General features: G+C 40.5%; 1 protein-coding gene across 2 annotated transcripts; it reads left to right on the plus strand.

The window, feature by feature from the left end:
• The first annotated feature begins 5,394 nt into the window (after window positions 1-5,394).
• On the plus strand, window positions 5,395-23,321 carry LOC102883022 (zinc finger protein 709). 2 transcript variants are annotated; one of them, XR_003043211.1, is made up of 5 exons: window positions 5,395-5,560; window positions 20,267-20,393; window positions 20,598-20,658; window positions 21,015-22,769; window positions 22,802-23,321. XR_003043211.1 is itself a non-coding variant. In XM_025040057.1 (5 exons), exons 1-4 carry the CDS (start codon window positions 5,558-5,560, stop codon window positions 22,675-22,677), a joined length of 1,854 nt encoding a protein of 617 aa, XP_024895825.1. In that variant the 5' UTR covers window positions 5,395-5,557; the 3' UTR covers window positions 22,678-22,698; window positions 22,768-23,321. The 2 variants fall into 2 exon arrangements, 1 of the variants encoding a protein (XP_024895825.1); XM_025040057.1 differs by having other exon boundaries at window positions 21,015-22,698; window positions 22,768-23,321.
• The last annotated feature ends 9 nt before the right edge of the window (window positions 23,322-23,330 follow it).

Consider the following 23,330-nt stretch of genomic DNA (forward strand, 5'->3'; position numbering starts at 1 on the left):
GGCCCCAAACTAAGCGTCAGTTGTGAGATTTTCTTGAGCTAGTTGGCTCTTGCTGAAATTGGATCCCAAATCTCTTAAGGCAAAACCTCTTTGCCTTACTAAAGAATCACCCAATTTTACTGGAAGAACAGGATGACAGAGCCGTTAAAACCTTAAAGGAGAGTCTGATAACCTGCTCTTGGGCCTCCTAATTACCAGGCCCTTGGGTACTCACCTGAAAACATGGGGATCACTGTAGACGCCTAGGATACTATAGCCAACAACTGGACCCAGTGGCCCAGAAGTGCCTCCCTTTATCCTAGAGCCATTGCTGGTACTGCCCTCTTGGTTAAGGCCACAGAGGAAATTTTTCTGGTCCCCTGTAACCATCATCGTACCTCATGCAATAGAAGCTTTCCTGAATTCTCACACACCTGGCATCTTTCCACTAGTCGCCTTATCTCCTATGAAATTCTCATTAACTGCTTCCCATATAACTCTCTCACGTTGTAATAACTTTAATCCAGCTACTCTTCTCCCTTCTGAGACCTCATACTGCTTGACACTGACGTATCACCACATGACTCCCCATGACAATTTGCAGAATACTCCTTTGAGTAAAATTTACTTCTCATGGTTTATAGTGGTTCATATTTTTAAAATAAAAATGGTAAGTACTGTGCTGGTTATATGATTACATCCCCCTTTTGAAGTCATCGAGGCAGCATCTTAGCCTTTGGCTCCTGCGGCACAGCAGGCTGAATTCTGACAGCCTCACTCGGGCTTGCATTTTAGCAAAAGGTAAAACTGTCAACATTTATACTTACAGTAGATAGGCCTTTGAATTAGCTCATGCCTTTGGGATGTTATTAAAGCAACATGGTTTCCTTAGTTCTAGTGGAAATAAAATTAGAAATGGCCTGTATGTTCAGGAATTACTCGATGCTATGCTTTTACCTGATGCTTTAGCTGTTATTAAGATCCCAAGACATTCCACACCTGACTCCCTGGAAGCAAAAGGAAATCACCTTGCTGTCATTTCTGCTAAGGATGCTGCCCTTGAAGGCATCAGCAGCTGTCAAACCTCTGTCATGGTCCAAAGGGATGTTTACCCAGTTGATAACTTAGAAAAACTGGCCAGAGGAAACTTCGGAGGCAAAAAAAAAAAAGCAAGATTGGAAATCCAATGATTGTTAGTGAGATAAGAGAAAGCTCTGGTTCGGACCAAATAACAACCTAGTCTTACCAGAAACTCTAAAATTTCCACTCCTAACTACTGTATATTCATTAAACCTTTGGTCCACTTGACCAATGACATCATTCATGAATCAGTGTTGGTGGGAGGATATTAACAAGGCCACAAAGTTGCCCACCTTTAGTGACACATCTGTCCAAAAACAAACCAGTGAAGCCTGTTTGCACTGCCCCTGGATAGTTTAAATTGCCTAAGGGACCATCTGAGGTTTGGCAAATAGATTTCATATAGCTTCCCCCACCTCATGGACACAAATATGTTTTGGTCATGTGTATGCTTTCTCATTGGACTGAAGCTTTCCCTTACAGACAAGCTAAAGCCTCTCCAGTGCTAAAGTCCCACTAGAGAAGATTATTCCCACGTGGGGAACTCCTCTCCAGCTGCACAGTGATGGAGGACCGACTTCACTGGTCAGCTCCTCCAACGAGTCTGTGCTGTTGGACCCATTCTACGACATTTTCACTATGCTCACCGTCCTGTCTCCAGGTTTAGTTGGACGTACTACTGGCATTATTAAGATTTAATTGGCAAAATTTGTAGGTACTCTTCTAATACCTTGGCCAAAAGCATTGCTATTGGTCCTCTTAAATGTCACATCTACCCCTTTTGGGGCTCATAAGCTTTCACTTTTTGAGATAACCACAGGATGCCCCATGCATTTGGTTCCTGCTTCTTTTGATCCCCAGTTGGTAAAAGAAAACATGCTTCAATATCATAAAGGCTAATTGCTTCTATTGAAAACAATCATGCTTTGGTAGAGAAATCTTTTTCACAGTGCATTCTAAGGAAATAAAAACTCAAAACCTACACTCTGCAACCTAGAGATTTGTTTACTGGAAAAGACATCTTAAAAATGATTCCTTCCAGCCTCAGTGGAAGGGCCCCTATCAGGTATTGTTGAGTAACGTCTGTGCTACTAACTCCAGGAAGTATGTGACACAATTGGATGCATGTGTCACACCTAAAGAGAGTACCAGGCCATGCCTAGAACTGCAACACTGTTGATCTGAAACTAAAGCTGTCAAAATTTAAAGCAGGTGACTTCTGAAGGAAACAGCTTTCTCCCCACAACTGGATCAGACCTGTACAATCTTTTTTCTTTAATATTAATTCTTACTTCATTTTTCTCTTTTCCTTGGAAGCAATGTGCCCTTGTTCACATTTCCGAATATACTGTGAAAGGGGTTAACTTTTCCGGTTATCTAATGTGTCATTAAGAACTTTGCCACCCTGAACAAGCCCAATCTCATCTGATCTTGGAAGCTAAGCAGGGTCAGGCCTGGTTAGTACTTGGATGGGAGACCACCTAGGAAGACCAGATGCTACAGGCATAAAAAATAAAAATAAGGGATTGTAAGCTGACAAGGCCCTTGCAATCTGTAAGGTCAACTAAGGATTGCCTCACCTGAAAAAAGAAAAAAAAAGAAAAAAAAGGAAAAAAACTTTGGTCTGTCCAAGATAATCATGATCTTTGTTTTATTGCTACAGGATTGAGCTCCTGATTTAAATTCATCATCTAGACTAGGTTGTTATATTGTTCGAATTCTGTTTTGAGTTACTAAGCTCTGCATCTGTTGTCTGTTGACCCTGGACACAAGGTGTTCCCGATCCACACACTTTCCCTCTGATGTGAGCGACAACATGCAGACCAGGTACTTCCTGACATCGAGGAACAAAAGGCTGCTAGAGTTGAAAGACCTGACTTTGGTCAGTGAGGCTTTCAGAGAAAGATCTTGATCAAAAGTGGGGAATGATAAAGATTATGATGCGATTTTAAAGGAACATGATCAGTCTGGAAGGTCTGTGGGAAGAGCTAGCACTTATGGGAGGCAGTCTCACACTCTGTCATCCTGAGCACCCCACAGGAAGAGGTCTCCACTTACCATAAAACTCGGTGTTTGTAACCGGCTCCCCCAAACTTCTTTTTTTTTCCTCCTATAAATATTTCTCCATCTTGGCAGAAGGGCAGTGTGTGCACACGGCTTACCACATCTGCATACATTACTTGCATTCCTTTCTTTTCCCCAAATCCTTTTTGGTGCCAAAATACCTAGTTGATACTGTTTTTCAGTGGACACAATGGAATATTCTTCAACCATGAAAACGAATAAAGTATGGATACATGCTAGCTACATCAAGGATGTGCATTGAAAATATATGTTGAGTGAAGTCAATCACAAAGACCATTGTCAGCACCAAGCTGATCGAGTAGGGAGGTTTTTGGTGGTGAGATGCCCAGTTGAAAGAACGCACGAGGGACTGACACAAGAATGAAACAGCAGGCACCAACTTTATTGTAGGGAGCGCGCTTCTGCTCCATTAGGGGACTGCATGGGCTTTGTATATAGCATTCTGCCACACATGCTTGATACAATCAGGTGAATCATACTTACCTATGTTGGGCGCAGGTGCCCTACTGTTGCAGAAATATTGCAAAAATCAGACCAGCAAGAAACCAAAGGAGCACTCAGAGAGTTGGAAAACTCGGGTTTATTACAACAGCAGTCCCAGAGGAGCTAGCGCTCTGAAGATCTTGGCCCCAGGAGCTCAGTTGCAACTTTGCTTATATAGGGCTTATTCGGCATAGGCTGATTGGTTAATTTGCCCTCAGACGGTTACAAAGCCCGGGAGTTGCTATGGGTTACAAGCAGTTCCATTTTTTAGAACAAGCAAAAGGGAGGATGAGTCTTTAGTTAATTTCGAGGTCACCCTGCCCTACAGCCTATGCAGCAAGCATATCTACAGAAGCAGAACAAAGAGCTGATTATAAAGTTAGCCTTTTGAGTGAAAATTCCTCTTCACTACTACACTATTGTAACATTCTAAATTCGGGGTCCTATTCCTAGCCACGAGCCTGGATCACAGCCAGACCTGGGACCTACCAAGCCTGGGGCCCACAACCATATATTATACAATGCCAGGCATATGAAAGACCGAACTAAGAAAATCTGTAGAGACTAAAAGTGGATTAGTGATTGTCTAGGGCTGGGGATTGAAGGAGGAAGATGGTAAGACTGAGAGTGATAGCTACATTATAAAATGTAGTATATCAAATCATCATGTTGTAATCTCTAAATACAATTTTATTAGTCAATTATACCTCAATAAAGTTGGGAGAGAGAGGTTTCCAAGCGCACCCCAAAATTACATAATGATTTATAGTTTTGCTTACATCAGTGAAAATAGGAATTCAACCTTAAGGATAGTAAATCATTTACATTTCCAAGTTTTCTAGGGACACAGAGAAATTGACCTAAAATAAATTTCCTTTAGAGTTAAACGTACACCTGAAAATGTAATGAACACATCTCATCCCCTGTGGTTAGACTGAGAAGAGTCCCTGAGCCTCGGCCGGAGCTGCAGGGCTCCATCTTCCCACCAGAGCCAAGTGCTCTGGGTTTCTTTTAAGGATCAAATGAGAGAGGGTGGGGGCAGGGGTGGGTGGAAGGCCCGAAGCATCAAAGATAGAAATGCAGCTTGACTCTATTTAAAGATGGTGCAGTCACATTTAAGTGTCTGTGTTTCTAAACAAAGATCACAGTTCCATGACTGAGGTCACAGCCTTAAATGCCAAATCCTTGACCCCTTACAACAGGGGTCCTCAACCCGCCCTGGGCCGAGGACCGGTACCAGTCTGTGGCCTGTTAGGGACGGAGCCACACAGCAGGAGGTGAGCGGTAGGCAAGCCAGGGAAGCTTCATCTGTAGTTACAGCCACTCTCTAGCGCCAGCATCACTGCCTCAGCTCCGCCTGTGATCATCAGGCATTAGATTCTCATTAGGAGCACCAGTCCCTGGTGCCAGAAAGGTTAAGGACGGCTGCCTCACAAGGGTAGGACCCTCTTGTTCCAGGGTGGCCTGGCTTGGCCCATCCTCTTGCCTATACTGCCTTCATTGGGAAACCGAATCCGGAATATGCTGTGCATACCCGTGACCAGGCCTTTCGAAGAAGCTGAGGAAAAAGACAAAGAAGGCAGCTCCAGGCCAGAAAAAAGTTCTGTTGAAAAGCAAATGTTGGGGGAGGGGGGCAGAATCCAGCGGCTCTAACTCAAGCTCTCTCTGCTGAGCCTCAGGGCCTCCTGGCGGTTGTCACTCAGGCATGAGAGGGCGTGGCCTTCAGAACCGTCCAATCGCAGGGGTGGGTAGGTGGGGCGACGCCCACTTTCGCTCGGAAGTTCCTGCTCCGTTTGGCAACGCTCTAAATCGCCAGTCACCTGCCCTTACCGGTCGTTAGTGTCTCTGCTGCAGCTGTTGTCGCGCGGTGTGATCTGCACTGGTCGTGGGAATCTTAGGCAGGACTTGGCAAGACCCAGGAAAGCTAGAAATGGTGAGTGTGCGGGGCCGGGTGCCTAGTCGGCGATCAGGGGCTCGCAGCGTGGGGGCTGGGCCCGCAGCGCGACCCCGGGCGCCCTGTCACGTCACTGCGTGCGGCGACTTCGGCCCCGGCAGGGAGCCTCTCTAGGCAGCTCTGCCCCCGCAGCTCCGCGTCCCCAGATGGTGTGGCGACCACGAGGAAGGTCATCAGGGGACAGTCGTGACTCTGACTCGGGAGTTTGTGTGTGGGAGGATCAGTGGTGTGTGGCGTCCCCAGTCCCTCCTTTCTCCACAGTGGCACATGTATTTCCCTGAGTTTTCCAAATGTTGAGGGAGCCGGAGGTCAAAACCATGACCCTAGCTCTTCCTGGGGCCGGCAGTAAATTCCGATATTTCAAGATCCCTCTCCGCATTCCCAAATGGCACTTCCCCTCTAAATCACGACATTATTACCCACTGCCTGTCATCCGTGGTGCATCCCAGACAACCCCAGTATTTTACTTGTTTATTTTTTTCACATAGCCACGAATAGCTATATTTTAAAAATATTTTTTTGTCTGTGAATATTGTACGTGAGAGGAAAGCGGAGAATGACACCTGGAAGACGTTGTATGAAATCCCTGTCCCCTCCCCCAGGACCTCCTCTGGGCACAGATGCCCTCCGGGAAGTCCCTTGGGTGGGAGGTCCTCTTGGAAACTCTCTGGGTGTTCTTTCGTGTCAGCAGTACCCCTCCCCAGGTTTGTCACTCCAGAAAGATTTATTGATTTGTTTCCATTTTTCCATAGGGGTGAAATTATTTAATCAGTACAGCTTGAAAGACAGTGTAAAATATTGCCAAAGAGTTAACGGAGTGAGGAATTTCAGGGGGGAAAAGTTCCAGTATTACCAATCTATTTGTTAAGAATTCTGGTTTCATAATTCTCTTCCCTTCAGCATGGGTAGCAAGCTTCTGAGGTCTGTACTTTTGGGTGCTTTTAAATGAAATTCCAGAGCTTAGACTTATTGAAGTGTGATTAATTATTACAAAACAACGTCTTGCCTCAGAAATAGTAACTGACTGACACCCTGTATTCTGACTGGAACAGATACTTGAGCTTTCCTGGTTGAACCAATAAAAGCGAGTTACAGTTTTCTTTTCCCCCTTTCCACATTATTACTGAGTTTGAGTGATTTTGCTGAACTGTTCAAACATTAAGTTTATGTCATTTAAACGTCAGTGGTGGCTTCTCCAGTGAGCAGCAGAGGCCTGAGGTCAGTGGCCCATGCCAAGGCCACCTTGACCTGCAAAGGGAAGCACTTGAAGGCCCAGCGGTTCTCCCTGGGGAGCCTCGCCCTGCAGGTGTCCTACCTGTTCACACCCACCATGGAGGAGGCTTTACACGGAGAAGCCGCAGCCCTGGAAACCGAGGGGTGCACGTGCACAAGAAGGGAAAGCGAGGTGACACCCTTTCAGAGGTTGTCTTAAAGTCTAGATATTTTTAGGCTTTGTGTTTGAGTTTTGCATCCACAGTGTAGGTGTGCTCAGTGTAATTCGTGCACATTGAGAATCAGGGGTTCTGTCTTGTGGACAAAGGGTTTATGAATTGGGGAGTTCATTGGGGTCAGAACTCAAACTGAATCAGGCTGTTTCCTCACTGTGAGCTTGGAAGCCTGGGGGAGGGAGCGCTTCCATGCTCACAGGAGCAGGTAGGTGGGTATGGAGCTCCCAGAGTTCATTCTTAGGGCTGCTCAGGTGTAGCACTCTCCTTCCCCAAGGACTGACCCACTCCAGAGGTTCAATCTCAACCGGGGCTGTCTAGAATCTAAGTTTGGAATATGTTCAACTTTCTGAGTATGGGTTTTTTTCTCAATCAGAGGTAAGCAGGCTGCATATCTGTTTTCATTCCAATATTTGTGGGCTTTTTTTTTTTCCATTGAATTCCTTTCTCCTTGAATATTGTAGCCCTTTAATTCTAGTTTCCATGAACACATGGGCTTTTAATATGTAGTTGAATAAGAGATACCATGATAGTAAGGCAAGATAATTGTGGACTCAAATATAATTTTTGGTTTATTTTGGGCAGAAGAATATCAAGATGTGAAATGGGTGTACTTAAGGTCTCGACTGCCTTTTCATTTTTAGGTCAGTGTTTGTGAGTCCTTGTTTCTAGAGAACTTTGACATTTAAAAGAGTATACTATTCCTAAGGAAAATGATTACCTATTTTAACTGATATGAGGAAAACACCTCAAGGCTTGTGGAAATCTCTCCAATTCCTAACACATTTAATGGCTTAATCACAAACTCCTACTGCATTATTATGTGCTACTCCTTCCTGAAAATATCCCCCGTGTGAAATGTAGTGAGGGACAGAGTATAAGCCCCTTGTCATTTTAGCTAGAAAGGAATTTGTAAATTTTTATGGTTTGCACTTACGTCTGTTACCGTTTAAAGGGTTAAAGCGGAGTGGTTTCCTCTATAGAAAAGTTAAAATTACATTTTTCTAAAGTAAAAGTTAAAGTCATGGTTAAGCATAGGAAAATGTGGTGTACATAAATTTCCACATTTATTTTAAATAAATAATGCTTAGGAAGGTTAAAACCATTCTTAAGATAGAAAACTAATTTACAAATACTCCCTACTCCACTCTGCTCTTCATCCACCCTCAAACAACCAAATTCGATCACTTTTTCATCATCTTGTTAGTGTTTCTTTACATAAAAACAAGCCAGTGTGGATGCATAGTTTTCTTACTAATATTTGGTCTTGTAGTATTTGGGGTCCACATATTTGATGTTCGACGGCCGAAAACATAACACCTGATAAACAAAATTCAACCAAGTAAATTCAAAGGTCTGTGGAAGTAAGAAGCATCCAAACCTGTAGAGAATTTTAATGAGTTTATTTGAGCCAAACCGACAATGGCCTGGAAGCAAAATCTCAACGGATTGAGAAAATGCTCCTGAGAACGGCAGTTTTGGCAGTTTTGGAGGGTTGCGTGAAATCCCTGGTGGTAGATTAGGGAGGCAGGAGAAAGCAAAGCAGGGCCATGTCTGGGCCTGGATTAAAAAAAAAATGGCAAGACACAGCTTCTTTTACATTGGTGGGTTCAAGATAGTTAACAATTAACATTTATAGAACGAAGAGAAAGTGTGGGGGGAACTAGATGACCATGAGAGGTTCTGCTCTAGTGCCATGGGCTGTGCCCCAAGAGGTCTGGAAAAAAGGAATTACTCGGACATTCCGAGGGTCTTTTAGATGCAAAAAGAGAATAGATGGACTCACAAGGTAAGGATTGACCTTTGTTAAGAAAGCTACAGACCCAGTGTGTGACTACCCGCCATGACCTGCTTTTAGGAATTTTTATATTCAGACCATCCCCTGTGCTGACTTTCCGTCTCTAAGTTTGTACGGCCTGCCATGCTGAGCTTGTCAGTTTTAGTGTGTGGCCCCTTTTTCATCTACAGATCTAAGTGGCTTTAATTATCGATGAGTTGGTCTTCATCTCATCTAGCACCTAAGGGCACATAAGGGTTTTAGGAAGAAGGGTGAGGCAAGGGAACTATTAACAAAAGAAAAAAGGATTATTTGGGGGGCTGGGACATCGCTTTTTGAGGGGTGGTGGAAGGGTGTTTTCTTTCTTTTTGTCCTGGAGATGGCCTCAGCGACTGATTGCCTTATCTGTGCTTGACCAGGAAATTCTAGACCGGTTGATTAAGGTTACATTTCTGGGAGAGGCTGAAACTGCAGTTAGATCAGATATTAAACTAGGTTTGGTATCATGGGCTTTTAGCACAAATGATGGCATTTTGGGGCCTGATTTTCTCTTTAACAAACCTCACCCCTCCCTTTTCCTCTAGTGCTTTTTAAAAATTTTTATTTTTCAATTTTATATTTGTGTCAGGTGTACTACATAGTGCTTGGACATTTATATACCTTACAAAGTCATCCCCACAATAAGTCTAGGACCCACCTGGCACCATACATAGTTATCACAATATTATTGACTATATTCTCTGTCATTTACAGCCAAAAACTATATAACTGGAAGTTTGTACTTCTTAATCCCTTTCACGTTTTTTGCCCAGCCCCCTCCCATCTGGCACCCATCAGGATCTATGAGTCTGTTTCTGTTTTGTTTTGTTTGTTCATTTATCTTGTTTTTCAGATTTCACATATAAGCGAAATCATATGGTATTTTTCCTTTTCTGACTTGCTTCACTTAGCATAATACCCTCTAAATCCACGTTGTTGCAAATGGCAAGATGTCCTTATGGCTGAATAACATTCCAGTGTTCCATTGTATATACGTGCCACCTCTCCTTTATCCGGTCATCCATTGTTAGACATTGAGGTTGTTTCCATATCTTGGCTTTTGTAAATATCACTGCAGTGAACATAAGAGTGCATATATCTTTTTGACTTAGTGTTTTGGATTTCTTCGGATAAATAGCCAGAAGTGGAATTTCTGGGTCATAAAGTAGTTCTATTTTTAACTTTTTGAGGCATCTTCATACTTTTTTCCATAGTAGCTGCACCAATTTACAACGCCACCAACGATGCAGGGTTCCTTTTTCTCTACATCCTCCCCAACATTTATTCATTGTTGTCTTTTTGATAATAGCCATTCTGACAAGTGTTATCTCCTTGTGGTTTTGATTTGCATTTCCCTGAGCGTCTTTTCACGTGTCTGCTGGTCATCCATGTGTCCTCTTTGGAAACAGGTATTTGAGTCTTTTGTCCATTTTTAAATTCCATTACTTGTTTTCTTAATGTTGAGTTGTATGAATTTATTATGTTGATCTTTTTATGATCTATCACTGTCATCAGGCAGCATTGTCTGAATGGTAAAACAATGTGACATTTTTTATTTCAACAGAGTAAGAATTGGCCTATTGGTGTTATTAGTGGTATTCTATGATTTTTTCCCTCATTTTCTCTTTATGTTATGGGTCTCAGTTCTAGATTTTCATTTTGTGTTTATACAAAAAAAGTTTCATATGTAAAGTAATCTTTTATCTCCATTCACCTGTGTAAGTTCAGTGCTTTTCCCACTCCCCTTTTGTTTTTGTTCTCACAAATTATTCCTTTTTCTGCTGTGTTCATTTCCAATTCGTAGTAGCTATTGTCTTTTTAAATGATTTCACTCTCTTAAATTTTGTTATATTTAAATGTTTAATACCCTATTCTGAGTGTGAGTTGCCATTTTCTGCTTCTATTCGTCTGTCATCTTGCTTACAGTTTTGTATTGTTTTGTCTTTTTGTTTCAGCTAGAAGAGCTCCTTTCAGCATTTGTAATGCGGGTCTTGTGGTGGTAAATTCCTCAGCTTCTGTTTGTCTGGAAAAGTCTTTGTTTCTCCTTCATATGTAAAAGATAACTTTGCTGGATATATCATTCTTGGCTTGTGATTTCTCTTTCAATAGTTTGAATATTTGATTCCTCTCAAATGAAAAACTCCATGATGGTCTAATGGGGTTTGCTTTATAGGTTCCAGTCTTTTCCCTGGTTGCCTTGAGAATTCTTTCTTTATCATTAACTTTTGACAGCTTTAATACAGTGTGCCTTATAGAAAAGCTCTGTTTGCATTGAGATAATTAGGTGTTCTGTTACCTTCTTAGATTCAAGGGTCCAGCTCTTTCTATAGGTTTGGTAAGTTCTCACTGATTTTTTTTTTTAATAGGCTCTTTGTTCTCTTTTCCCTCTCTTTTCCTTCTGGTATACTCATTCTTATAGTTTCATCTCTTTGGTAAGGTAGTCCTTTTGCTCATTGATTTTTATTCCTGAGCTCGTTGAACTGACTGAATTTTTTGTATCTCGTTGAGTTTTTTTTCAAAATTGCAATCTTGAATTCTCTATCATTTAAATCACAATATGCCATGACTAAGTTTATTTTCTTGAGAGTTTTCATTTTCTTTCTGAACTACCTTGTTACCTTGGTAATTCATGATACTTGATGGATTATTTCTCTGCCTGGGCATTGATGGAATAAAATGTTTTTTAAGTACTTGTCTATTTTAACTGTTTAGCATGTTGATAAGCTGAGGACTTTTGTTTGTTTTCCAGTAGGCGGTGCTATAGGGCAAGTTTCTATTTTCTCTTAACACTGTGTTATCTGTGGCGCAGTGTCACCTCAGCCATCTCAGCAGTGGAAAATGTCCCATATTCCCTTAAGAGGTGGGTGTCCTCTTTACTGTCTCAGGACACTACCTCTATGATGGGATGTGGCAGACAATGGGGTTATAGCCTGTGTGTTCCCAGCACTAACTTCCTGCATCCAGAAGCTGCCAGCCATGCCGCACTGTGTAATGTGTCACAGCTGACTCTACCAGGATCTGCCACAACGGGTGGCGGAGAGGTGGGCAGGGGAAGCTGGTTTGCATGTCTGTGGGTGTGTTTGTTCCAGTGAATTCAACTGCAGTGAGTTCAACTGCAATGAGTTCAGACCACTTTAGGCTGGAATGTTTCTTCTTCTTTGCAATCTGCCAAGGGAGGGTTGTAATGTTTGGGGGAGGGGAGGGGCACAGGAGGGTGAAGGGGAGCCAAATTCCAGCATCTGTGGCTTTCTTTGCCTGGTGATGGCAGCTGGGCCACTGCTGCCACTCTTTGCACCATTTCTCTGCCCCTGATCGTGGAATCAACCTCAGTGTTTACCAGCCACTCAGGCTGGAATGCTGCCTCCGCCCCTTGTGTCTGCCCCAACCCTTCACTGCGCCTGCATCCTCTAAGGCCCCAGCAAGTCCCAGACTGCATCTGCGGCGCCCGTTCTATTATTCCCCTGTGCAGCCTCCCCTGCTTGTTCTCATGAGCCCACATTCAGATTCCTCAATGCAAAGATCTCTCAGTTGTGTTTGTGTGTTTAGCAGGGAATCCTTCACTGAATCCTTCAGCTGTCCAACCTGTTGTAACTTCAAGGGGAGAACCCTGGATGTTTTTCATGTCACCATGATGCTGAGTGTGGGTTTTTATTTTGGGGCTCCCTGTTCCATTTCATTGATCTAGGTGTCTTTTTTTTTTTTTGCTAGTACTAGGCTGTTTTAATTACTATAATCTTGTAGTATAGTTTGATATCAGGTAGAGTGATACTTCCAACTTTGTTCTTTCTCAAGATCACTTTGATCATTCAGGGTCTTTCATGGTTCCATATAAATTTTAGAATTATTTGTTCTACTTCTGTGAAAAATGCCATTGGTATCTTGATAAGGATTGTATTGAATCTATAGATTGCTTTGGGTAGTATGGACATTTTAATGATATTGATTATTCCAATCCACGAGCATAGTATATCCTTCCATTAATTTGTTTCATCTTCACTTTCTTTCTTCAATGTTTTATATTTTTCAGAATACAGGTCTTTCACCTCCTTGGTTAAATTTATTCCTAGGTAGTTTATTCTTTTTGATGCAATCGTAAATGTAATGATTTTCTTAATTTCTCTGAATTACACATGATGATCTTAAGTTGTCCATAGTCTTCTGATGCAAGAATCTGTGCTGGCCCCCATCCTGTATGCCATTAGAGCTACAGTTATGATCACCGACTGAGCTCTCTTGAAAATAGAAGCTCTTGTGAGCACTGAGCATGTGATCTGCTGAGCCACCCACCAGGTCAGTACGCTTACTGACACCTCCAGGTAACAAGATGGAACGAAACCTTGGCGTCTGGCTTATGCCACCTGTAAGAAGGTGGCCCCTTCTCTATTCAGTCCATTGGAAGATACTATGGTATTGGAGGAGGTTACCACTCCCCCAGAAGGAGGGAATCGGTGAGCGCCCAGCCCTGGAGAGGGCAGACTCTCAGGAAGACAGCACACGCTCATACATGGGGGAGCACAGTGGAGAGCTGCGGCTCTTCATCCCTTCTTTGGGACATTCATGATCAAGGACCGATCCCAAGGGTCATACAGCTCCCCAGACATCAGCAGTCATCTTACTGCTGGCCAGAAATTGGCCTCATCTGCACATGTTCACAAATGTTTGGACGATTATCTAAGAGTTGCCTCTTTGTGATAAAAGAACCATAGCAGTCTCTCGACTTGGAGATACTCCAAATAATAAATCAGAGTAATACTCATCTCTACAATATCAGGACTCACCAGGACAACTCCTCATCCACATTGGTTTCTAGACTCTACTGATAGTAAGCAGAGCACTTCTCAGAATACAGAGCACCCCGCTCTCCCACGAGGCATTCTATGGAAGCTTCACCTCCTGTACTGGTCTCAGGCTCATAAGAGCACCATGCTGCCTTATTGAAATAAGTTCAGACCAGTTGAATGAAAATTGCCCAATTTCAGTCATAGCATCAAGGTGAATTGTAATAAATCTGTCTTCATCTTTTTTTTCATACTACACTTCAGTTTTTTAAAGAGCAATTAGGTTTGCAGAAAAGGTGATCAGAGAGTACAGAGGTTGTACATAACCCCTGTGCATCCACATAGTTTGCACAATTTTTTACATCTTGTATGACCGGGGTACATTTGTGACAATTGCTGAGCCAATATTGATACATTAAAGGGCACAGTTTACACTGGCATTGACTTTTGTGTTATAGGAACATTGGGTTTGGGCAGATGTTTAATGACATGTACCCTCCATTTCTGTGTCATACAGTTTCCCTTCCTTAAAAATCCCTTATGCCCCTCCTATTGTTTCATCATCTCTCCCTCCAACCTCAAATCCTTCACAGCCAGAGACCTTTTTATTGGCTCATAGTTTTGTCTTTTCCAGAATGTGGTATACTTGGAATCATACAGTGTATAGCTTTGTGAGTTTGGTGTCTTTCATTTAGTAATATTCTTTTAAAGTCTTCCCATATGTTTTCATGCCTTATAGCTCGTTCCTTGCTGTCAATGAATAGTATTTCACGGCGTGGATTTACCACCGATTGTTTATCCATTCAACTCTTGAAGGACATCTTGCTTAACTCAAACTTTTGCCAATTATGAATAAAGTACCTACAAACATTCACAAGTAGGTTTTTGTGTTAAGTATAAAGTTCCAACTCATTTAGGTCTATACCAAGGAGAGTGATTGCTGGATCTTACTATATGCAGTAAGAGTACATTTAGTATTGACAGAAAATTCCTGTCTCCATTGTAGACATGCCACATTCTGTTCCCACCAGTAAGAAATGAGGATTGCCTGCAGCTTCATTTCTTCACCAGTATCTGGAGTTCTGAAAGTTGACTTTTCAGCATTTAATAAGTATGTGGTGATATCTCGTTATCCTGTTTGTAATTTTCCAATGACATGTTGGGCATGTTTTCATATTATTTCCCATCTGTATTTTTCTTTGATGAGGAGTCTGTTCTGATCTTTTGCCCATTTTTAATTGGCTTATTCATCTTCTCATTGTTCAGTTTTAAGAGTTTTTTTTTAATATTTTGGATATCAGTCATTTATCAGATAAGTGTTTTACAAAAGATTTTCTGTTACTCCTTGACTTGTCTTCTCATTCTCCTAATGCTTTCCCAGCACAAGAGTTTTTCATTTTAATGAAATGAAACCAATTTTTTCTCTCCATGGATTTTTTTTTTTTTTGATGTCTCATCTAAAAATTTATTGCTTAACCCAAGGTCACTTATATTTTTTCATGTTACCTTCTAGGAATTTGTTTTTTAACTTTTGCACTTCACATTTAGATGTATGATCTATTTTGAGTTAATTTTTGTGCAAAGTTTGTCCTGTGTCTCTACATTCGTTTTGCGTGTGTGTGTGTTGTATGTAGATATCTATTATTTCTAACAGTTTGTTTAAAAGACTTCTCATAACTGCCTTTTACTCATTTGTCAAAGATCAGTTCACTATATTTGTGTGGGTCTTTAGAGAACCAGCTGGCTTGTGTATCCTTCAACCTGGACATACTCTTGTTAATTCCAGGTATTAGTGCTGTTATTGTGGGTTTTTTCAGATGTTTTACATAGACAGTTATGTCATTTGGAACAAAGACATTTTTATTTCTTGTTTTCCAATCTGTTGTACCTTTTATGTCCGTTTCTTAATACATGGCTAGGGCTTCTAGTACACTGTCAAATGGGAGCACTGAAAGGAAACCTTCCCCTTCTTACCAGAAAAGCATCCAGTTTCTCATCAAGTATGACGTTAGTTAGCTACAGGTGTCATGACATTCTTTCTCAAGAAGAAAGAGTTCCCCTCCATTACTAGAGTATTATAATAAATGGGTGTTACCTTCTATAAAATCCCTTTTTCTTGTTCGTTTGCCCTTCCTTTCACTTCTGATCTTAGAAATTTCTACATTCCCACTTTTCTCAATTCTATTGACTAGATGTTTATCAATTTTATTAAATTATTTTTCAAGGGATCCAGGTTTTGGTTTTCTAAACTAGGAGAGTGGTTTTGTTTTTTTCTTTCACACTTTAAACATTTTACTCCACTCTCCTTGCTCGCATGGTTTCTGAGAAGTCTGATCTTTTTTCTTTATAACTAAAGTGTGTTTTCTCCTCTGGTCTTTTTCAATATAGTTGATCTTTGATTTTTTTACTAGTTTGAACATAATATAGTTGGTGTGCATTTCTGGTATTTTCTATGTTTAGTGGTCTTTAAGCTTCTTGCTTTTACAGTTTGCTGTCTACAATTAATTTTAGGAAAATCTGAGTGATTACTCCTTACCTTCTTTCTTCTGTTCCTATCTTTTCCTTAAGATAGTCCCATTGTATGTATTCCCATGTCGCTCATTGCCCTACAGATATTGTGTTCTGTGAAGTTTGTTCTTTTTTGTCTTTACATTAGCCTTGGTGAAATAGACTTTTCAGTACAGGTCTTGTTAAGAACAGAATATTTGGGGCAATTTTAAAATGCTGTTTTCTTTTCTTTCTTACTTTTTAAAATTTTTTTTAATTTTTTAAAATTTATTTTTATTATGGTGACATCAGTTAACGAAATCCAGTAAGTTTCAGGTGTACAATTCAACAGTAAGACATATATATATATATTGCACTGAGTGTTCACTGCCCATAGTTAAATTGTTTTATTTTCTCCTTTATAATGTTGAAGAGAGTGGTTTCATTGTGACCTCAATGCTCTGATGGATCTAAGAAGAGTTGTTCATTTCAAGTTTTTTCACTTTTTTAAAAAGTTTGTTTAATTAGTTTCAAGTATACAGTATATTGGTTAGCCATCTATATAGTTCATAAAATGATCCCCGCAATTGCTCTCTCCCGCCCCTGACCCTCCACCTAGCCAATTTATTAATGCTAACTGCATTCCCTATGCCATGCTCCCTAACCCGTGACCATCCATCAGCTACTAATTTGTACTTCTTTAACCCTTCACCCCATTCTCCTAGCCCCCCAAGCCTTCCTCCCCTCTGTCTGTCACCAAATTGTCCGCTATATTGGTGCGTCTGTTTTTAATTAGTTTCTTATTTTTATTCCTTAGATTCCGCATGTAAGTAAAATCATATAGTGTTTATCTTTCTGTCTGACTTAAATACCTTCTAGGTCCATTAAAGCAACATCTTTTTCCATCCCCTTTGTTTTAGTCTGTGTGTGTCTTTTAATTTGAAGTGAGTCTTTTGTATTTTCTTCTTCTTAAAGAAGTCCCTCCAACATTTCCTGTTATACTGGGTTGGCGATGATAAATTCCTTTAGCTTATTTTTGTCTGGGAAGCTCTATATCTGTCCTTCAACTCTAAATGATAGTTTTGCTGGATAAAGTATTCTTGGTTGTAGATCCTGGGTCTTCATCACGTTGAATATATTTTGCCAAGTCCTCCTGTCCTGCATAGTGTCTTTTGAGAAATCAGTTGCCAGTCTTATTGGGTGTTCCCTTAAAAGTAATTATCTGTTTTTCTCTTGCTGCTTTTAATGTTTTGTTTTGTTTTGTTTTGTTTGTATTTAAACTTTGGCATTTTGATTATGATGTGTCTTGGTGTGGGCCTCTTTGGATCCCTGATTTTTGGAATTCTCTGAGCTTCTTGGGGTTGTATGTCCATTTCCTTCAGCAGGTTTTTGCTCCTTAAATTATTTTTATAGTCTTGGCATCTTATCTCTTGCCATTCTGCTTGCATGTCCTTGGCTTTCCCATTCTCTAGATAGGGCATTTGATCCTTTTCTTTATTCACTTTGTTTATTTCTTTTTTTATTCCATTTAATATACTTCTCATCTCAAATAATGTGTTCTTCATTTCAGACTGGTTCCCTTTTATAAGATCCATTTCCATTTTTATGTTTTTTATCTCTTTGTTGAAGTTCTCACTGAATTTATCTACACATCCCAAAAGTTCATTGAACATCTTTATAACCAGTGTTTTGAACTCTGCATCTGTTAGATTACTTGACTCCATTATATCTGGATCTCTGTTCTGTTCTCTCATATGGTTTCTGCTTCTTTGTCTTCCCATTTTGGCTGCCTTTCCATATCTGTTTCTCTGTGCTAAGCAAAGCTCCTAAGTTTCCCAGTCTTATTAGTGTGGATTTGTGAAGTAGGTTTCCAGTGGCACAGTCCTGAGAGGGGTTCAGCTTCAGGCCAAACTTAGCCCAAGTCTGTGCCCCTCCAGGGCCACCTTTTAAGATTTAGCAAGCAATCTACAGATGCTGTGCTTATAGTTGCCTCAAAAGGCCGCACCAGAAACCGAGGCCAGCTGCCTCCAGTATGAGTCTAGGTGCTGCTCAGCAAGGAGCACCTGACTGACTGTGGCTACACCTGGATATGGCTGGCTGGGGCCACGTGTTGGGGGAGGCAGGGTTTCAGGGAATCTTTTGGGCAGATCGACCTCTGTTATCCAGTTTGATGACATCATAGCTATGGCGGCACTGTGTCTGCACACTGGCAGGACTCAACAGGGAACAATGGATACCGCAGGCACTTCTGTACAGAGCAAGTCTCACCTCAGCCCTCACTCTGACAATGTCTCTCTGTAAGTCCTGATGCCCCCTGTGCACAGCCAAATCAGCACTTGTGCTCAGAGCGAGCAAACCCGTCACCGCAAAAATCCACTCAAGGACACACTGCTTTAAGAGGTGTCTGCCGCTGCTGCAGCCTCCATCTCACTCAGCCTCTCGAGACCGGGCAGCCCCGCGTCCTCATCCCATTCTACCTTCTGCCGTTGCAGGGTGATTTCTTGGATTTCTCTTTAGTTGTATGGCTTGTTCATCAAGATCCCTGGCAATTTTTCCATGTTGCTGCTCCTTGTTTCTGTCACAACTTTGATCTGGTCATCAGAGGGCTGAACAGAGCCTCTGTCATCTACACCATTTTTTTCCTCTCCAAGTTTTTTCACTTCTTATATGAGGTTGGTAACGATGGCTTCCAAGTTATTTAAATGCCAGACCAGAAACCGGAATTCTCTGACTCCAGCCATTGATTGACAGATGACAGGTTTAGAGCCTCATCTCTTCTCATTTCCCTTTGACCTACATCAGCATAAAGTGATGAGTGCCTTGATGTTCCTTCCTTTGGAGGTGGCAAGCGAGTCAGTCATGTAAGATTCTACTCTTGTGTGTGAACCCTCACCCTAACCCACCCCTTAACCTCAATTTTACAAAAAGTCCAGGCATCTTTCCTTGCTCTCTCAAGCCATTTCATGACTTCTGAAGAGACCTGCCTTGCTTTCTCCACAGACACCTCAATTATGGAAGTAATAAACCCTTCATACACTCTTGATCATGTCTGGAGTCATTAGTAGGAGATTTATACTCTAAGGGATTGAGATATCATGCTCCTTTACTCCATCAGGGAGCTTGGGAATTAGAGAACTTGAGAGTGCGGCCTCTAGGGTGGCTGATTGGGAAACACTTTATCTTGCAATTTAAAAATGGAGATTTTATGTTCTTTTGAAGGAAAGCATTGCTGAATCCTTCAATGTTTGTTATACTCATGGGCAAATTAACCATCAAACCATTGTGGAGTTTATTAAATGCAATTGCAATCAGCAATTCTCAACCTGTTCCTCAAAGTCAAGAAGGTACAGGGTACATTGTTCTGTGTCTGCTAAAAGAGGTCTTCTGGCATAATTGTTATTACGTGTAGATGCATGCACCAGAATTTGGCTCCAAGCAGCCCAGAGGGACATCGGCATAAGGATTTTGTTGTCTGATTCATCATGCCTTTTTCTTGTGTCTGAACTCTTAAGTTCCAATTAACCTTTTAGCTCATCAAATTGAACAAAGAAAAGAGAAACTGAGTCTTATAAATATTATGCAAGGCAAAAACAATGCTTCACACAAATATTTCAGTTTCTCCAGGTATATCTACTTCTAAAGGCCTGGTATACTTCAGGAATGATAATGGCTAGCTGGACCTTATTAAAGATTGGATTTCCACTGGTCTGCTAGACTCTCATGTTTGGTGATGGGAATAGAGAGAAAAGTTTCCAGTTCTTTATTTTGCTTGTATTTATTGAACTTTTATGCAGATTTGACCCATGGAGAGCTGCAAAAGGTGGTTAATAAAGGAAATGAAAGTTTTTCTCACAAGGTATTGATGGTCTTAAAATGATAATATTTGTTTTATTTGTATAGCATTTCTGTCACTTTTCCATATGCTCTGAACTCTGCCATTAGAAATAGATATGACATGATCACAGTAAAAGTGTATAAATCATTTGCATGTGTTCATTTATGAAGAGGTAAATGTGGAAAGAAAGTAAGTTTCAGATGATCAAGTTGTAGCGTAAATGTTTGGAGATGATAGAATTATATGTAACCTTCCTATAGAGTATAGGTGTCTAGTGCTATTAGTCTTACCCGACCTACTGTAAACATATTTGGGATGTTTTAGGACTCCGTGGCCATTGACGATGTGGCTGTAAACTTCACCCTGGAGGAGTGGGCTTTACTGGATCCTTCACAGAAGAAACTGCATAAAGATGTAATGCAGGAAATCTTCAGGAACCTGGACTCGATAGGTAAAGATGATGACTTTCCTTGACTCACTCAATTAAAGAACAAGTATTTTTTGCTCATCATTGTTCTTCTAAGATGTGGGATGTGGAAAAGAAGGACATTGGTAAATAAACTAGGCATGATCACAGCTAACAATAGATATAAAGTCTAACAAGTTTTTTGAACTTCTAATGTTTTGGAATAATTTTTTCTGGTCTACATTTTAGGTAAAAAATGGGAAGATCATAACATTGAAGATCAGTACAAACACCAGGGGAGAAAACTAAGGTGAGTCAGATTCACAATAGGAAATAGTGTCTCATACGAGAATCTTGGTATGTTAAGAAGTTTTAAAAGAAGTAAACAAAATGAATAACTGCTGCTTCAAATTCAGTTATTCTTCAGAGAATACTTTATGTGTGACATAGATGTTCAGTGTTTGAAAAGTAATTCAAATGAAAAACAGCATTAATAAACCCTATATACGAATGTCACTGTTTTAATCATTGCAAGAGTGAAGTCTTCCTGGAGAGCATTCCGTATGTTCAATTTTAGAGAATTCAGACAAGACAGAAAACTTATACTTTTCCAATAAATCCTAATATTTTGAAAAAAATCATTAACAATATTCTCATGTTTTACAGAAGTCAAATGGTGGAAATACTCTGTGAAAATAAAGAAGAAAGTCAACGTGGAGAAAATTCCAGCCTTACCCCAAATCTCAGTCTGAACAAGAAAAATGCTGGAGTGAAACCACATGAATGCAGTGAATGTGGAAAAGTTTTCGTGAATCGTTCATCCCTTAATAGGCACATCAGATGTAATACTGGACATAAACCATATGAGTATTCGAAATGTGGAGAAAAGCCATATCAATGTAACATATGTGGGAAAACTTACATTTCTTCAGGTTCATTTCAAATACATCAAAGGATGCACACTGAAGGGAAAACCTATAATTGTAAGGAATGTGGGAAAGGTTTCTATTTTCGCACATCCTTTCAAATACATGAAAGGATTCACACAGGGGAAAAACAATACGAATGTGAGGAATGTGGGAAAGCCTTCATGTGGTTCACAGGCTTTCGAAGCCACATGGCAATGCACACTGGAGGTGGACCTTATAAGTGTAAACAGTGCGGAATAGTCTTTAGATATCATCGTAATTTTCAGGTACATGAAATGACTCACATAGGAGAGAAAGCCTATGAATGTAAGCAATGTGGTAAAGCTTTTAATTCTCATCGAGGTTTCCAGGTACATCAAAGGTATCACAAAAGAGAGAACCCCTATGAATGTAAACAATGTGGAAAAGTCTTTAAATATCATCATACTTTTCAAGCACATGAAACAACTCACACAGAAGATAAATCCTATGAATGTAAGCAGTGTGGTAAAACTTTCAGTTCTCATCGAGGCTTCCAAGTACATGAAAGATATCACAAAGAAGAGAAACCCTGTGAATGTGAGAAATGTGGTAAAGCTTTCAGTTCTCATCGGAATTTCCAAATACATGCAAGAAATCACAAGGGAGAGAAACCCTATGAGTGTAAGCAATGTGGTAAAAGTTTCAGTCGTCAGCGAAGTCTCCAACTACATGAAAGAAATCACAAGGGAGAGAAACCCTATGAATGTAAATGTGGAAAGGCCTTTTTTTGTTCCTATTCCTTAAAATTACACAAAGAAACCCATGCTGAAGAGAAACTCTATGAATGCAAGGAATGTGGGAGAGCCCTGTCCAGTGACCACAGCTTAAAGATACACCAGCGACTGCACACAGGAGAGAAACCCTATGAATGTAAAGAATGTGGGAAAGCCTTCATGTATCCTTCAGGATTTCAGGCACACATAAAAATACATGCTGGAAATAGACCTTATAAATGTAAGGAATGTGGGAAAGCCTTTATTTATCCATCAGGTGTTCGAGAACACATGAAAATACATACTGGAAATAGACCATATCAATGTAAGGAATGTGGGTTAGCATTTTATGTTCATTGTACATTACGCAAGCATGAAATGACTCACACTGGAGAGAAGCCCCATCAATGTGAACAATGTGGCAAAGCCTTCAGAGATTACAGTTACTTACAAATACACAAAAGAGCTCATACTGGAGAGAAACCCTATGAATGTAAGCAGTGTGGTAAAGCTTTTTTTTCTCAGCAAGGTTTTCGAATACATGAAAGAAGTCACACTGGAGAGAAACCATATGCATGTGAAGAATGTGGGAGAACCTTCAGTTCTCCTAGTTCTTCCCTAAGGCATAAAAAGACTCACCGGATAAGTCCTGTTGAATGTAAATAGGGTAGGAAAGATTTCAATTAATTGACAGCCTTACATGTGAAAAACAAAAAAGAGAAACCACTCTTGGAGCACATGAGTGGCCAGACATACTTCACAGCCTTACATGTGAAAAACAAAAAAGAGATTGTGAGTAACATGAGAAAGCTTGATGTGTGAATCAATCCATGTGTACCATCAGATTTATTTATAAATGTTATAAGTACATTTTTATCAAGCCTCCTTAAAGTGCATTGATGGTCTGTGGATTTGTACTAATTGTTTCCAGAGCTGAGATAATTCTGAGTCATTATTCAACAATAATACATAAGATTATAGGTAGTGCTTTTTTTAAAAAATCAGTGAATAGTATTTTATTTTTCCATTTCGAAGCCTGTGGGATTCATAGGTGAATTGAAGTGTGTTTCTCATATGCAATTTGGTTCAATTTTTTGATGTTCTATTTGTTGTGTGTTAAGGGGACATTGAAAAAAAGAAAGTTTGGTTTTTATTGGGATTTTCCTTCTGGCTTTGTGACAGTTCCTGGATATCTTTAGTCCATTGTATATATTCTATTTTTCTTATTGTATTGAGAAAGCTCATTTGGGAGAGTGGTGGGTGTAGGATCTTTTTTTCATTTTCCACACTAATAAACCATTGGAATGAGATTTATGTGT

This window comes from Pteropus alecto, unplaced genomic scaffold, assembly GCF_000325575.1.
Source record: "Pteropus alecto unplaced genomic scaffold, ASM32557v1 scaffold761, whole genome shotgun sequence".
In the NCBI taxonomy this organism is placed as follows: Eukaryota; Metazoa; Chordata; class Mammalia; order Chiroptera; family Pteropodidae; genus Pteropus; species Pteropus alecto.

Coding starts and splice junctions, on each gene's coding strand:
- LOC102883022 (XM_025040057.1), top strand. Junction 20,394..20,597: donor CAGGAACCTGGACTCGATAG/GTAAAGATGATG, acceptor TCTACATTTTAG/GTAAAAAATGGGAAGATCAT. Junction 20,659..21,014: donor CACCAGGGGAGAAAACTAAG/GTGAGTCAGATT, acceptor CATGTTTTACAG/AAGTCAAATGGTGGAAATAC.